At 37.0% G+C, this 17,281-nt stretch overlaps 1 protein-coding gene across 1 annotated transcript; it reads right to left on the reverse strand.

Moving 5' to 3' along the window:
* Window positions 1–1,566: 1,566 nt before the first annotated feature.
* Window positions 1,567–5,487, reverse strand: LOC143850473 (putative disease resistance protein RGA3). Its single transcript, XM_077359722.1, has 2 exons — window positions 3,862–5,487; window positions 1,567–3,813 (listed from the first exon to the last, which is right to left on the reverse strand). Exons 1-2 carry the CDS (start codon window positions 5,371–5,373, stop codon window positions 1,567–1,569), a joined length of 3,759 nt encoding a protein of 1,252 aa, XP_077215837.1. The 5' UTR covers window positions 5,374–5,487.
* Between the last annotated feature and the right edge of the window lie 11,794 nt (window positions 5,488–17,281).

Here is a 17,281-nt window from a genome sequence, read left to right on the forward strand (position 1 = left end):
ACTATATAGAAGAGGAAAAAAGATCTATGGCTTCGAAGGGTGTAAGAAGGAAAACTATGTATCTAATACGAGGTTAAACTCAATCCCTTGTTAAGGGAATTTGATCCCTATGCTATGGAATGGTGTAATATCATCTATAGTCATATAAGAGAGAGAGATAGAGGAGAGAAATCCTCCATAGGGGAGAATAATCTATTTTTCTTTGTTCCATTAATGAGCTTGACAATGTCTTTTGCATAAAAGAAATTACCAAAAAACTAAAATACCATAATAAACAGAAATGCTCGCTAGTGCAGAATGTTCAACAAAATCAAACTAAGAAGTGGCTAGATCAAATCCGAATCAACTCGGGTAATGAATGGAAAGGCCACATTCAACGCAAAACATAGTCTCATTGGATGGCTTCTGATGCAAGCTACTTTTGTTTTTTATGAACTTGAAATTCCAATAAAATCTGTCCGTGCATGTGCGTGTGTGTGTGTGTGTGTGTGTGTGTGTGTAAGATGAAAAATAACAGAGTTTTGATGCTCAGCTCTACCAGAAGTTAAGCATAAAGAATGTAATCAATTGCAAATGAAATCATCAATCAAATAACATGTAAACCAAACCAACACTAAATAAAACGGAAGAAGATTTGAATAGTTGAATGCCTAAAATTTCAGCTACAAGATGAATTAATATGAATGATACCAAGAAATAATGACATGGAACAACTAATGAGTAGCAAGGACAATAAAAATCCATGGTGGCTGGTTTGACTTTGTTAAAAGTTAATTATGCATAGATCTTACCTTCATACATTGATGAAATTCTGAAGTAATGTATACAAAGATACTTTTTCTGAAGTAGATTATGACTTTTTTCAAGGATTAGTAATGTATACAAAGATACAAATTCTGAAGTAATTCTGAAGTAGATTCAAGATGAAAAATTAACATAGTTTTGATGCTCAGTTCTAACAAAAGTTTAGGAATGTAATCAATTGCAAATGAAATCATCAATCAAATAACATTTAAAGCAAACCAATGCTAAATAAAAAGAAAGAAGATTTGAAGAGTTGCTACAGGATCAATTAATATGAATGATACCATAGAGTTCAAAACAGAGCATAAATTCAATGAAGCATGTAAGGTAAATTCATCCTAGTTAGGGTTCCTTTTGTCTTAAACACGTCATAATCTACTGTATGGGAAGACTAAGACAAGAAATTTTGAGATATAATGAAAAATTAAAGAACCTGAAAAAAAATTCTCTTTATGAGCCTGGAATTCCAGTAAAATTAACTGTTTCCTTTGTTTTGTTTTGAAAGAGAGAAAATGAGGAAATGAAAAGAGATAGAGAGAAATTGAGGTTTACTATTCTTTAAAATAAATAATGGATTGAAATCTATTCATATGAATAATAAAATCCAAGAGCCCTAATTTGGGATTGAACCTCTAGCTCAATGGTTAAGGCTTTTTCATCACAACCTGGAGGTCGGAGGTTCAATCCCATCTTACATACCAAAAAATATATAAAACAAAAGCCAAGAGGAGAGACAGTCGTGTACCTTCTCCAGAGTAGTCTTCAAACCCACGAGTTATTTATCCATATTTTGGGGATGTGTGAGATATTGGGCCAATATTGGCCTCCATCCTTTTGACACTGTTTCTCTACTTCCGGACAGCCATAAATTCGTAATGCCTGAAGCGTGGTGGGCAGCCTTTCCTCCGGCAAGGAAAGGAGTTGAGGACAATAAGCAATGGTCAATTGTTTGAGGGAGGTGAGGTTCTTCAACATCCCATTGGGCAGGGATTTCAGATTATCACAAGAATTGATACGGAGGGTTTTAAGCGTGGGGGGCAATAGCATGCTTGGAGAGAATTCGAGTTGTGAACATTGAGAAATAATTAAGGTTTGGAGGGATGTAAGGTTGTTAGAAAAGATCTCAACATTATCAACTGAGAGATATGTAAGCATGTCGAGCGTTCCCTCTGGAAACTGCGGCATTAGAGGGCACTTTCTAATTGTCATTGTACGGAGGCCGATGATGTTTGGCAATGACTCTAGTTGTGGACAGTTATAAATATATAATTCTTCGAGGGAGGTGAGGTTATTACGCATCCCCTTGGATAGGGACTTGAGATTAGGACAGTCGTAGATCCAGAGAGATGTAAGCGCGGTGGGTAACTCCTCCTCGCCTGCCAATGACTCCAATTGCGGACAATTTCTAATTTCCAAGACATTGAGGGATCTAAGGTTGTTGAAAATCCCCTTGGACATGGATTTAAGATTAGAACATGAGAATATCGTAAGGGATTGAAGAGTGACGGGCAGTTCCTCCTCTGGCAAGAATGGGCATTGAGTAACCAAGTGCAGACGTTGGAGGGAACTCAGTTTTCCTAGCCCCCTTGTAGGCGTACACTTGAGGCTATCACAACCGTTGGATATATCGAGAGATCTAAGCGTGATGGGAAGGCCCTCCTCGTCGTCTCCCAATGACTGGAGTTTAGGACACCACTCAATTTGTAAATATTGGAGAGAAGGAAGGTCATGCAACCCGACCTCCTTTGGCCAAGACACCAACTCATTACAGCTAGTGACCGCCAATTCCTCAAGTGCGGTTAAGGGTTGAAGAAATCCAGGGGGTAAGGATATCAAGCCTTCAATAGAGCGAATTTGTAATGACTTTAGAGTAGTGAGGCAAGGAACCGAGGCCAATACCATCTCATTACAGTCTCGTAATACCAAATTATTAATGGATGGGAGGTGGGGAAATCTCTGCAGCTTAGGACAATTTGATATTTCTAGTGTAGCAAGGCATGGCATGTCCCCTTCCCTTGCTCCACACCATTCCTCCAAATTCGGCATGTTTACCAAATCTAACTTCTCCAATGATGGAAAACCCTTAATAACCTTATTGGACCCACCGATAAACTCACCTTCAACATGTTTCAATCCATCAATTCCATCAATCTCGAGCTTCTTGAGGAAAGGTAGCTGCCCAAGGGGTGGAAGTTGTTGGCAATTCAAACATCCAACGAGACTAACAGTGTTCAGATTCGTCAAATTACCGCTCATCATCCACCTGGGGAAACTAACACCACCATATGATAAAATCTTTAGGGTTTTGAGGTTGGTGTGAGGTTCGAGGCCTTCAAGTACCTCCTCATCAACTGCAACATCTCGTGGATTATTATTGCTCCATCCCAACGTTAACTCATCAAGGTGCTGTTTCTTCTTAAAATTGGCTTCCTTGCATTCCTTCCCATCTATCACATTCTCTAAATTTGAAATGTGAATATTTCCCCTCAACTCTGTCAAGTTCTTTAACTCCCTTATTCCACATCCACTTTCTTTGCCCACAACAAATATAGTCAGTGTTTGAAGACTTATTAATTTCCCAAGTTCCGGCGGCGTAGAAATCTTACAACCCTCCAAAGCGAGATGCCGTAAGTTAATTAGGTTACTGGTGGACTTTGGTAGCTCAGCAAGTTGCTCGCAATAGCAAAGTTTCAGTGTTTGCAGATTATAGAGCCTACCTATTGATTCAGGCAAGGTTGCAATAGTCGTAGAAGAGAGATCAAGGTACCTCAAATATTTTAACTTGCCAATAGAATCTGGCAAATCTCTTACACAAGCATCACTCAAATCTAACACCCGTAAGCATCTCAATTTTAGGAAGAAATCATTAGCAACTTGCTTAGTGAGTGTTTCGTACCTTGGCGGTAGCAGAAATGTGCGCAGCCTCTCAGATTCATGAAAGGACTCGAAAATTCGTGAGTGTTCATTGCATTGCCATATTGATGCACGACGAACCTTTGCAGCGATATTCTAAGAGTCGATGCTATTTTTTATTCTGAAGTATTCATCACCAGAAACGGATTGCGCAAGGTCATGATTTAAGTCATGCATCTTGTAGCATGATCCGTTGAGCCCTCTAGAATATTTAAAGAACGACCTCCATGTCAAGTCATCAAAATAGTCAGAGCCTATGTCTTCCAATCGCTTCTCAGATTGGATAAATCCTTCTGCAATCCAAAGTTGGATTAGAGTGTCCTTGTCAAATTCATAATCCTTTGCAAACAGCGAGCAATACACAAAGCATTGTTTCAGACATGCAGGTAAATGATCGTAGCTAAATTTTAATATTGGAATAATATCATTACTCATCTTTGATATTTCCCACATTTCACTTTCAAGGATATTCTTCCACTTGTTCTCATCGGTATTTGAACGTAAGAGACCTCCAAGAGCTTCTATTGCCAAAGGCAACCCATTGCACTTTTTCACGATCTCTTTTCCAGTTGCTACTAAGTTTGGAGATACTTCTGAGCTTTCCACTATGAATGCCCGTAATCTAAACAAGGACCAGCTGTCATCCTCGTCTAAACAACCCAAATTATAGTCGGGAATTGTGCCCATGATTCTAGCAACGGTTGAACTCCGTGTAGTCACTATAATTCTGCTCCCTTTTGCCCCAAAACTGAATGGGGACTGTAGCCTCTGCCAGTCATTAGGATTGTCATGCCATACATCATCTAGGACGAGTAAAAATCTCTTGCCACTCAATTCTTCCTTGAGGCTAACTTGAAGTGGGTCGAATTCGTTAAGACCACAACGTTTCTTTGTCACTGATTCCATAATTGCTTTTGTTATTCTACACATATCAAACTCTTCAGAGACGCAGACCCATCCTCGAACTGGAAAATGATCCCCCACCCGTTTATCATTGTAAAGAAACTGGGCAAGAGTTGTCTTTCCAAGGCCCCCAATGCCGACAATTGGAATAACAGATATATCCTTGGACGATGACGATGATGCAGATTCATCCAGTAGCAATTTTATTATCTTCTCTTTATCGTTATCCCGACCGAATACATTTGATTCATTTATTAAGGAGCTAGTCACCGATTGCCTTTTTATTTCACGCCGCCTCCCTGCATCTCCTTGTTTCAGATGAAAGTGATGCCTATCCTGTCCAATCTTATCCAATCTCTCCCGAATTTCTTTGATCTTATGTCCTATCTCATGTCGAAACTTAACTGGGTTGGAAGTAAAACAAGAGAAGCATAAGCTGCGCACCTGCTTCCTGTTACTGGTTTGGATATTTCCTTCCAATTTTGATCGGAGCACTTCAGTTGTAAACTCGTCCACTACATCATCTGCATCGTAAGCAACATCCTTGAGCTCCCGAAGCCAATTTTTCACTGCATTACTGCTTACTTGCTGTTCTTCAGCATCTTGAAGCACAGCTTGAATTGCAGATAATGTGGTGGATAGGTTTTTGACCTCTTCATCAACACCCCATAGTAATGTAATCTCTTGTATGACTGAATCCATCAATTTGCCAACGATTGTTTTAACAAGAGGAGACAGTAATAGATCTGCCATACCTTCTTCCTGTATTGGAGAGAAGAACCAGAGAAAGAAGCAACGAACTAACAAATCGTGATTCAAAAAGAAAAAGCAAGTTTAGAGCACTATGAACTCAAAACGCCTCTGGTTTTTTTTTAGAACAGAGAGCCTCTTGCAGTGGGGGAAAACAAGTAATGAATCATTATTTTCCTCAAGTTCAGTATGGCCCACAAAGAGCATCACACGATAAAAAAAACCCCCACATTAAAAGCGCTGTTTCTACGTTATTTTGACGAAAAATGGGTGTATGACAAATTTTACACGGAAAGACGGGCAGTGATAAATTCACCCACTTTTATGTATGAATTCACCCAGTAATTTTCAAAATGGACGGTGCAGCCCACATCATAGGATGATCCAAACCGTCCATTTGATGGGCCAAAACGTAAATAGATTGTCATTGTTCCATGTGGCCGACAAGGAGCATGAAACAATACCAACCCACATTAAAAACACAAAGTTTGATTGTCCCAACACTCCATTAAAAGTCAACACCCCATTCACGTGCTCAAGCCAGCTAGCACCACACATTAGAAAAAACCTAAGGTGGAGGGCTCACTTGAAGAGAGATTAAAAAGAAATCTAAGTACGAGTTTCATCCTTTGCCAACACTAAATAACTAGGCAAAACTTGGATCAATACTGGAATCAAATGGAGAAAATCCAAGAACGAGTTTAGAACTCTAAGAAAATAGCTCCTCTACAACATGATAATGGTTGCACTCGTTGTTTTTTTCAAATCAATCATGTTTAGGGCTTTGCAAGAAAAGCTAAGTCGTTGATTTTTTACGCCTTAATCTTACTGTTTGGCCATGAGACCATGACCATGGGACGATAGCCTTGTGGCCCTTCAGATAAAGAAGCATCCCCATATGTGACCTGATTTTGGTTGTAATATTAATCTTGATAGTTTATGTATCCAAAGTCTACAAGGGTAGTAGGGACACATGGAAAAGCTCATAAATATCAGCAAAAACAAAAAACCAATCCAAGGAACAATTTTCCATGCTTACCAAAACATGTCCTAAATTTTCATCAAAAGCAAAGAAAATTTCAAATATTACAAAACAAAATCATGAAAAATGAGTCAGTCAATTATTAGAGAACTTATTTTCGAGGGTCCAATTGGGAGAGTCGCAGTCAATTCTCTTGTTGTATGGGATCATCTTTGTTTATGGATTGTGGCACATCATGACGGAAAGTGGGCCCATTACGACCCGTCAACTACGCCCAATTAATTTAGCTTAGTTTGTCCAGGCTATTAGGTGGATCCGGTGTCCTATTTCAATATAGAAACAATCAAACACTATTTTTGCACGAATCGCGTTTATTTGTTTTAAGGGATTTTTGCTGATTAGTCCCTACATGGCAAAATAATTGCTTATTAGTCCCTAAGAAAAGCATACTATCTTAGTAGTCCTACTTTTAGAAAATATTTGCTAAAAGGTCCCTAAAACTCACCTACGTCAATTTTCTCCCTTAAAAATTATAATATGGCAAATTTACCCCCTAACCCATTTAATCAGTTTTAGCGTTTTTTTGATTTCCTTCCATTATTTTCCGAAAAAAACTAGGAAATAAGCAAAATATTATCTCTTCCAATATTGTCTTCGAAAATCTTGTAAAATCTTTCAAAGTTGTTAACGTTTTAGCCCATTTTGACTTTCCTTTGATATTCTCCCTTCTTCTTCTCCTAAGAATAGAAGCTAAACCCTAGTTCTTATTCCCAAAAAAAACTAAAACCCTATTGTATTGAAACCGGTGCCGTTATCGATTGGTTTGTAAGAGATTTTTGGGAACTGTAGCAGCTCTTTAAATACAAGATGGATTAGTGCTTCTCTTACAAAATGCCTTCCACTTAGGCCCCCATTGGATTGTAGGAATTTTATTGGAAAAGTTCAGAAAGGAAAAAAATTCTAAAATTTCTTATTTCTTACACATAAAAAAAGATAAGGTAAACTAACCCTATTCAATTTTTCAGTTAGGGACCTTCGGTTTATGATGTTATCCCTCTAAATTAATCAGACATAATTCCCCTCTTAAATCATTGAATGAAAAAATATTTCCATAGAAATAATTTTCCATCAGAGTTATTTTCTTGCAATCCAACAAAGAACGGAATTTCTTGAAAAGGTTAGAAACGAAAAATATTCCTAAATTTTCTTACTTTATTCCTACCCTATTTAATTTATTTTAGAGAGATTTTCAATTTATCTAATTCCTAAAATAATTTTTTTGTTGAAGGATTTTCGAAGAGAATATTGGAAGAGATGATATTTTGCTTATTTCCTAGTTTTTTCCCTAAAATAATGGAAGGGAAATAAAGAACGCTAAAACCGCTTAAATGGGTTGGGGGGTAAATTTACCGATTAAATTGATTGAGGGTAAATTTGCCATATTATAATTTTTAGCGAAAAATTGACGTAGGTGAGTTTTAGGGACCTTTTAGCAAATATTTGCTAATAGTAGGTCTACTAAGATAATTTGCTTTTCTTAGGGACTAATAAGCAATTATTTTGACATGTAAGGACTAATAAGCAAAAATCCCTTGTTTTAATTATATGTGTATTTGTAGAGTAGTGGTCAAGTGGTCTCCTAGTAAAATAGGAATGAAGTGGTTCGGCTCTGTTTGGTTGCACAAAAGCCTGGCTTTTTGTATCTGCTGGTTTTACTTGAGTTTTGGATGCCACATCATTAATACTAGTTGCAGCCTCGTGCCTTGTACAGGAATGAAAAACAACATTTCACCTCAAAACTTCGATATAAACAATGTTACACGGGAATGAAAAACAGTGTTTCATTTAATATGAATGAACATAAATGCTTTCTTACAGACAAATTAAAAAACATTACTTTAGAGTTTACCTGATCCATGCGATATTTTAATTCAGAGAATGGATTAGCAAGTCCATGATCACAGATGAATAGTTCAAATTGATCTGCCAAAACTGTATGCCTACAATAAAAGTAAGGCCTTTCCAACTTGAAAAGCAAGGCTAGCATGAAATACAAAGGAATGTAGAAAATAGGAGGAGGATTTGAAAAGAAGCATAGAATAAGCACAAGTGTTATAAGCAAATGCATCACAACATACATAGGAGAAAATTCACGAAAATCACTCGCACAGATATGTATGATATGCTCTTATAAAATATAGGTACTATTTTGAGTGTCATAACAAATAGAACAACCAAGAGATAACATTTACGAACTTCAATATCAACGCAACAAAATCATCCGCAAACCTGAAACCTTACCTGTAGAGGATATGATTATTCAATCCAAAGGAAGATTTTTTCTGGTTGAAGGATATATATAGTGGCCAAAGTCCAAACATTGTGAGAGAGGGAGATGCTTAATAGATAATTTTTTGGGATTTAAATGCTAAATTTAAGGAATATTAAAATCCATTAGATTTTTTTTTTGTGACAACTGCTAGATTAATGGACAATTACAAGTCTTTTTAAAGAAAAGTGTAAATGGCGTGATGAATCCCAGATACGAATTGATGTAATTTTTATTTGAAGGATATATATCTGGTGAAGTTGAAACGTTGGCACCAACTGAGATTTAAAGCATAGTTAGCAAAATGCCATTTAGAACCGCGTTTTTTTTTTTTTTTTTGAAAAAAACTCGTTTCATTCAGTTCCCGTATAAAATGGCGTTTTGAACAGCCCATCGTTTAAAACGGTAATTTTTTTAAGAAATCGTATAAAACGCGAATAAAATGCGTATGGACATTTTTTCACTTTTTTCCTTCTTTTTTCCAAGTTTATCCTTTGCCCTTTCTTCCAAGTTTTTGCTTCATCATTCAATCCTTTCTTAGATTTTTACGGTTTGGGAAAACAAATAACGAAGAGAGGAGGTTTCCTAGGGTTGAAGCGATCTATTGGGAGGAGAGGAGTTCTTTGATTTTCGTTTAGGGTTCGCACAACAGAAGAGGGTTTGAGTCAAGGGGAGGTTTGTATTTTTGTTCTCGTTTTTGAGGATTTTACAGAGGAGTTTTCAATTAGGGTTTGGGAAATAAGACGGGAACGGAGAGTATAGAAGAGAGAAGAGAAGGAGGAGAACAGAGCTTCCCCTTTCCGACACCACCAACGCTGCCTCTGATCCCTTTCACCTCTGCCACCACTCCAACCAGTTCTGGCGGCCGTCACTTCTGGAAACAATCTTCATCGCCGCCGGCCATGTTCATCAAACCCCTTTCATCTTCATCCATCTCCACCGCCTCTTGTCAATCATCTCAGCCACTTTCACGTCCACGTCCACCTCCACCTCCACCTCCACCTCCACCATCAAACCCTCTAGAAAAAAAGAAAAAGAAAAATAGAGGAGAAAAGAGAGACGAAACATGATATTTTTTTAAGAGAGATTCTGTTTAGGGTTTGCAATGATTTGTCGAACATGGATGTCGAGCTATCTGGATTGCTTTTGATACATGGTTTACTAAAGTGGGTTTCTATGCGTAGAGGTGCTTTTGTATATTGTTATTATTTCTCTTGTATGATGAACTGGATTTTAACCACCACTCCAACCAGTTCCGGCGGCCGTCACTCCCGACAACAATCTTCATCACTTCCGGCCATGTCCATCAAACCCCTTTCATCTTCATCCATCTCCACCGCCTCTTGTCAATCATCTCAGCCACTTCCACCTCCACCTCCACCATCAAACCCTCTAGAAAAAAAGAAAAAGAGAGGAGAAAAGAGAGATGAAACATGATCTTTTTTTAAGAGAGATCCTGTTAAGGGTTTGCAATCATTTGTTGAACATGGATGTCGAGCTATCTGGATTGCTTTTGATACATGGTTTACTGAAGTGGGTTTCTATGCCCAGAGGTGCTTTTAGATATTGTTATTATTTCTCTTGTATGATGAACAAGATTTTAACAAAACTTAATCCAATATTTAGGTTTTCCTGGGTATATGTTAATCTGTGAAGGTTCTGGACTTCAAGATTGAAAGATGGTATCTCGAGGCTCGATATTTGAATATTTTATTATATATTATGATAATGTGTTTATGTTCCTCACATTGTGACCTCATCTCATATATATCTTGTCTCTCGCTTTCATTTCAAAGAAAAACTTGATAGAGAGAAAAGAGAGATCTACATCTTTTCTTTTTTAGGGTTTGCAAAAAGAACTGAACAGAGAAAAAGAAGAAGAGAGACCATATTCTACCTTTTTTGGAGTCACAGACACACCCGCTTTTTTGAATCCGTTTTTTTAAAGGCAAAACATATTAAACTCGTTTTTTTCATTAAACGTATTTTTGGTGTTTCCGTTTATTTGACCGTTTTATTGACTACGTTTTTTTTTATCCAAAACCGTATTAAACCTGAATTTTTCCTGTCCCGTTTTTTGCCGTATCACATTTTGCTAACTATGATTTAGAGGGAGAAAACAGGAAGGATACATATCCGGTGAAGTTGAAATGTTGGCACCAACTGAGATTTAAAGAGAGAAACAGGAAGGATATATATCCGGTGAAGTTGAAACGTTGGCACCCATTGAGATTTAGAGAGTGAAACGGTTCAGATGGAATTTTTTGGTAGTTATGCTAAATTAATGGACTATTAAAAGTCATTTTAAAGGAAAGGGCAAACGTCATTTCAGAAGAAAGAGGGTTTTACTTATATAAAAACGAAAAAATATAAAAATGTTGGGCCCAACGTGCAGGACTCTATTTTACTTGGATATTATTAGATGTTCTGTTTGGTTGGCATTGAACTAATGAATCCTCCTTATCTGATGGCATGCCACTTGTCTCCTATCAACAAATTCCAATTAAAAAACTACAAAAAGTGGTTTTTGCTTGGATTTCTCAAGGAAAGATGCTCTCTCTGTTTGAATATTGGTAATGAAACCCCTAACCACCACTCCATGTAGTTGACAACCAAAACTACTTACTACTATTCTATAGGTAAGTTCTAGGATAATCTAAGGCTTGTCTCATTGATTCTGTAGTGGCCAAAACCTATCGCTAATAATACCCATCAATCTAGAAATACCCAAGATCATGCACAAACAAGATGGAGAAAATATATGCCAACAAACCACAACCACCAACGGGAACCAAAACAAACAACCACAAGAAGACAAGAATATATGTGGTTCACCACATTGGGCTACTCCACAGACAAGGCAACACGCAATCCACTAGTTAGAACCAAGATCATGGGTAACCAGAATGCGCTAGATTTTCTCCTCACTTTGAGTAACAAATAACCACCTTGATTAACCGAAAAGAAGATGAGAAATCCTAGTTTTTGTATCACCACAAAAAACCCTCCTAGAGCCACAAGAGGACCGTGCCATAAACTTCCGTAAAAAATCTTCCGGAAAAAGGCAAATGACATTTTGCAATCCTACAGGCTTAGTATATATCAGGAGTATTCCAGGCCCATGCTATGCATGGGTGTAAAATGTTGGTCCCACCCCACCGAAACATGAGGTGCAAGAAGGGGTAGATGTAAATACCCGAAAATACCCCTTAGTAAAAGTTTTGTTTCCCCTTGTTAAAGAGGGGCATTTTTGTCATTAAGTGTTAGAATTAGATTAGGGCTCTTTTAAGAAAGCCTATAAATACAACCTCTTGTGGAAATTAGGGATCTAAACAAGCCCTAGATGTTTTGTTCAGCCCCAAGAGAGGAAATTCATGAAGGAGAAGAACGAAATCTCAATTTGGAAGGAGAAAACACGAATCAGGGTAAAATCTATGTTTTACATAAGATTTGGCATGTGAAGAACCCTAAAACTAGGATCTAATGAAACTTGTTATTATGATCTAGATGATTAGGTTTGGTGTAAAGAATTGTATAAGAATTTAGGGATGAATTTATGGATCCCTAAGAAACTAAGAGTTGAGTTTTAGAATTCTAAGAGTCTAGGTTTGGGTTATGCCCTAAAAGCTTAGATTAAATAAGGTAAATAGATTTGAGGATTTCAGAGTGTGAAATTGGATTTTATGGATTCCTCTTATAGATACGAGTCCAACAGAGCCGGCCACGTGCGATTTGGAGTTCAAACGAATGAATTATGGCTGTTTTAGTGTAAAAAAGGGTGAAAATCGCGTTTCGAGAAAAACTGGGTCCGAGCAAGGACGGATGACAGACGAAAAATGGCAGACATCGGACTGTGTGAAGTTGGACAAATTGAAAAGTACCCGGACGTTTGGCGAGGCGGTTTTTTCCCCCGACAGTTTAAACTTCAAAAATTCATAGCTTCTTCGTTTCTTGTCCGTTTTTTATGCTTTTGTAATTTACGGACATGCTGGAAATGTGTACTTTCTGTTAAAAATAGTTTCAAATTTTTTTAGAGACTCTATAGTGATAATAATTCCAAAACACTGAAAAGAACCCTAGGTCGGTTTAGGACTGTTTACCGATTCTTTTCCGATTGAGCACCAAAGGGTGTCTTGTGTCAGTAGGATGATATATATGCTTGATAGGAGTGAAATCAAACTCATAGAGAATATTCATACTCTTGATCATAGGTAACTAAGGTGATTAAGAAAAGGAAAAGTTTTCTTCATCAAGGTACGTAATTTCGTACCACTTTAGTAATATGATTAGCCATTGAATGATATGCCTTTTTTATTTCGATTCTCTAATCTTTTCGAATATATGAAACCTTTGATAGTTTTAGACTTTGATTTGGGTCTTGCATGCTTACCTCTCATTAATTACAACCCATTGAATTTTGTACTCATTGATAACTTATGATTTTGTATTGAATATGTGACTCTCTTTGACGTAAGAACCTTTTGATCATTGTATACCCAATTATTTTGGAAAATCCTGTAGAACCAAAGTAAACCATAATCTTTGGAACTTTGTTTAGACACCCCATTTTGCTCCGCTTTAATCAACAAAGAAGTTAGTGTTTTGCTATCGGTTTTTCAGTGTTTTCCATTCACGTGTCCACCTCTTATGTTTTCTCGATCTTTTCGATCATTTCTGCCGTGTTTCACATTTTTCCGCTAAGTGTTGAGAAGGGTTATTCACGAGAATCCGAGCAAGGGAGAATTTGGACCTATTTGGTGGGCCCGCATTGAACACTTGTTTAGGTTTGGTTCAAACAGGGGTCCGCACATTGTTTTACTGAAAAATGAGTTTTGAACCTACTTCGATCCAATGCATAAAGAGGCCCATCAAGGGAGCAGTCAAAATCTCAGGGAGGTCATTTTGCGAAAACAACTAATTTTTGTTGTGACCATCAAGTTGAACTATTTGGATAACCCTTGGAAATGACTTTTGAGGCACAACTTTATAAATTCATGGTTTGGATCATCCCATGGGGGTGATATTTGGAGGATACAAGTTATCCATGCCATGGCTTGTCAAAGTGAACAGTTCAGATCAGTCTTTGGGAATAGTTCGAGGGGGCGTAACCTAATTTACATTGTAGCTCATCAATCGAACAATTTAGATCATTTTATGGGAAATATCGTGGGCATGATTGTTGCATTATGGCTCGACTAGTGCATGTTTTGTATGGTCTAGTGAAATTATTTTCTTTTTATTAGTGGGCCCACTATTTGAAGAACCGTTTGTCAATGTGCAACCAACAGGTTTTGGCCAGTGGTGGGATCACTATGCGTCCAAACTATGTAAGCCCCACCCATATTTTTTTGTTCAGCCTTTGTAGATGGGACCCATGTTAAAAAAAAAAAAATCAAAATCTTGTTCCCACATGTATGGTTCGGTTGGTGTTGAAGGCAATATGTGAAGACTACACGTATGGGACCCACTTTAAGGTTATCTCAACATGGGTGTTGATTGGTAAAGATTTATAATCAAGGGTAATCTTAGAAGTATATTATTATACTAAGAGAGGTTAACTATAAAGAGAATTCAAAAGGAATTTGTCCCAAGAAAAGTGGCAATATTGATTTTATACGAGTAAGCATGCAAGCTTTTTATTTATTTTTGGAAAGTAAGTATATTTGGGCAACATACCTTTAGAAAGCTATGGCAGTTTTCTCTCACAAAATGGGCAACGTTGGATTCTGTTGCTTTACTTAGGGTGGAACCATCCTCAAAAAAAAAGAAAAGAAGAAAGACAATTTTTTAAAGGTAGCAACATTCTACTTTTAGGAGTTTTCTAAACTCTTGGTCATGCTAAAAGAGGATGGACAGCAGACTTGAAAGGGAAGGAGCTCTCGTCTCTATTCGGGGAACAAGCTCTCAAGCTCGGGTATCGCTCTCACACAGCTCTCTGATCTCTCGTCTCTCACCTTTCTACAGCCCTCTTATCTCTTCATCACTCTATCTCTTCATCCCTCATTCTCTCAATCTCTTCATCTTTCTATCTCTTCATCCCTCAACCCTTCTTTCTCTCCATCTCTCTATCTCTCATTCTCTCATTCTCTCAACCTCTCATCTCTACGCCCTCTCATCTCTACAGCCCTCTCATCTCTCACCCTCTCATCTCTACAGCCCTCTCATCTCTCAACCTCTCTCTCACCTTTCTACAGCTCTCTCACCTTTCTACAACCCTCTCATCTCTCAAGCTCTCTCTCACCTCTCTACAGCCCTCTTTATCTCTCGTTCTCGCCCTCTCTACACCTCTCTCTCTATCTCTCGTTCTCGCCCTCTCTACAACACTCTCTCCACCTCTCTCAACAGGTTATTTTTCATAAATATTGGGGAGAAGCTTTCGGATTCAATCTCGGAATTTCGGCATCAAATCATCATCTTCGGACTCTCGTGCTTTCGGATTCAGCTCGGATCGCCACCAAGGGTAGGTTCATTCTTCTCAGATTTTTCTAGAATTATTCCGTACTTTTTTTACGTATTTTTGCATGGTTTTAGTATTTATGCTTATTTAATTCAATAATATATGGGTTGGCTCAAAATCGGGTTTACATGAGTGTTTCGAAGTCCGACTCGTCTCAAAATTTAATACAATGATCTATTTAATGGGACTAAAAGAACTATCGGATTGGATTAGACGTTGGATCTAAGGATTTCCAGAATTTGAATGAAGATTGAAATTTAATTTGAATTAATGACCGGGATATTAAGAAATTGAAAAAATAGCTATCTTAGGATGATCTATTTCTTGGAATATTATAATTTTCTTATGTTCATCATATCAGAGCAATGTTAAAGGACATCTTTCAAAGTCATAATTCTCTCAAAAATCATGTTTAAAAAATAGAAAACTCTTAAAAGACATCTTTTTGAAGAAGAAAAATGGAAAATATACCAAATAAGTTCTAAAATTAATGAAACTTTGTAGTAAAATAATATGATGCTGATATATTCTGTCATGAATTTTTAATGATTTTAGGATTCTATTTGGTATATCGTTTGATATTTTCTTTTGAAACAACCAGATTTTGTGAGGTTTTTTTATTAATATCAAATCATAATTCAAATTTTCAAAATTTTTACAGTAGTCTTATATTACAAATATCATGTTACTGTAAAAGTTTCAATTAATTTGGAATTTGTTTCCTAGGGGATACTGTGTAAATTCATAATCTGATCTGAATTTTTAAAAATCTGAAATTGATAGTAAATCGTATCTAAAAGTCATGAAATTTTCACAGTAGACTATATTTATTCATATATTTTTAATGTAGAAATTTTAATTTATTTCGAGTTTGTTTACAATGAGTTCATTTGTAAAATCATCCATGTGATCTGAAATTGATAAAATCTGTTAAAAATTGAAATTAACCAAAATCATTATGAAAACTTCCATGGAACTTTAAATTTCTATCACGTATTCATTCCTTAAGTCGCTGAAACAGAAGTCTTAGGAGTCTTGGATTTCCTTTGTAAAATGGCCATGCTAGGATAATTTAGATGCCAAAATCGTAACCATAATCGTATATTAATTGCGATTGATCTAGCATAATTGGAGTGGGTAAATTATAGCATGTTATTGGCTCCGAGGTCCACTGTCCACAAAAATCCTGAGAAATATTCCAGGCAATAACATACTATAACTTACTTGCTAAATTATACGAGGGTCGAGAGCACGATTCCTTTCCATGGTTGCGATTCGAGGCCAAAACTTGCGAACCACAGAGCCTTTGGTATTCCTTAGATGTTTAGGAACCAAAAATCGTTGAAATCTGAAAATCATTAACTTCAACAAATTGAATCAATTTACCTCTTGTCTTTCGGAACCGTTAGATTGCGGTTTCCATCGTAAGAACCATTAGGGCCATATTTAGGAACACTTACGTCATGTCGTGTCCTAGGTTTTAGGGAGTCCTAGAGTTAGGAGTCCAGCCTCATCACGGGCGTTTGCTATGGATAGCAACCGTGCCATTGATCTAGTTACACTAGTCACCTCACTTTTCCCCTAGGACAAACCTAGTTACCTAGGATGTAGGTTAACCTGCATTAGTCTAAGGGGTGTCTTGCATTCAGATAGGATCATATAGCATCTTAGATGAAGTCCTAGGATAATAAAATCTTCAACTTGAATTAAATAATTTCTCTTAAACTGTTAAAACAGTCAATCAAGTCTAGATCGGTGTCCTAGATGAGTTAGGCATAAGTAGCTTAGTTCAGGTGCACCGAACTACGATTGACTCTGATTCCAGTGAGGCTGGGATACGTAGGCAACTTAGATACTTGAGTGGCATACGAAGCCTGAGTCGGCTCCACACATAAGTGGTGGGGTTTGTACATTAATCCTTAAATTAAAAGTAATTAAATCACTTAAGACTTTATATGAAATTAGAATTTTAGGAGAACTTTCACTTAGATTGAATTCAAACAAATTAAGAAAATCAAGATACACATTTAGGAATTATACTGAAATTAGATCTTAGGATGCATGTCACGTAGTTCGCACATTAATATAGAGTTAAATGAGCCATTTAAAAGAAATTCAAAAGAGTTAACTTTTGGAATTGAAG

The sequence above is a fragment of the Tasmannia lanceolata genome, unplaced genomic scaffold (genome assembly GCF_043159265.1).
Source record: "Tasmannia lanceolata isolate RefF3 unplaced genomic scaffold, GAP_Taslan_0.1 ptg000018l, whole genome shotgun sequence".
In the NCBI taxonomy this organism is placed as follows: Eukaryota; Viridiplantae; Streptophyta; class Magnoliopsida; order Canellales; family Winteraceae; genus Tasmannia; species Tasmannia lanceolata.

Coding starts and splice junctions, on each gene's coding strand:
- LOC143850473 (XM_077359722.1), bottom strand. CDS start 5,373: ATGGCAGATCTATTACTGTCTCCTCTTGTTAAAACAATCGTTGGCAAA. Junction 3,814..3,861: donor ATCATGACCTTGCGCAATCC/GTTTCTGGTGAT, acceptor ATCGACTCTTAG/AATATCGCTGCAAAGGTTCG.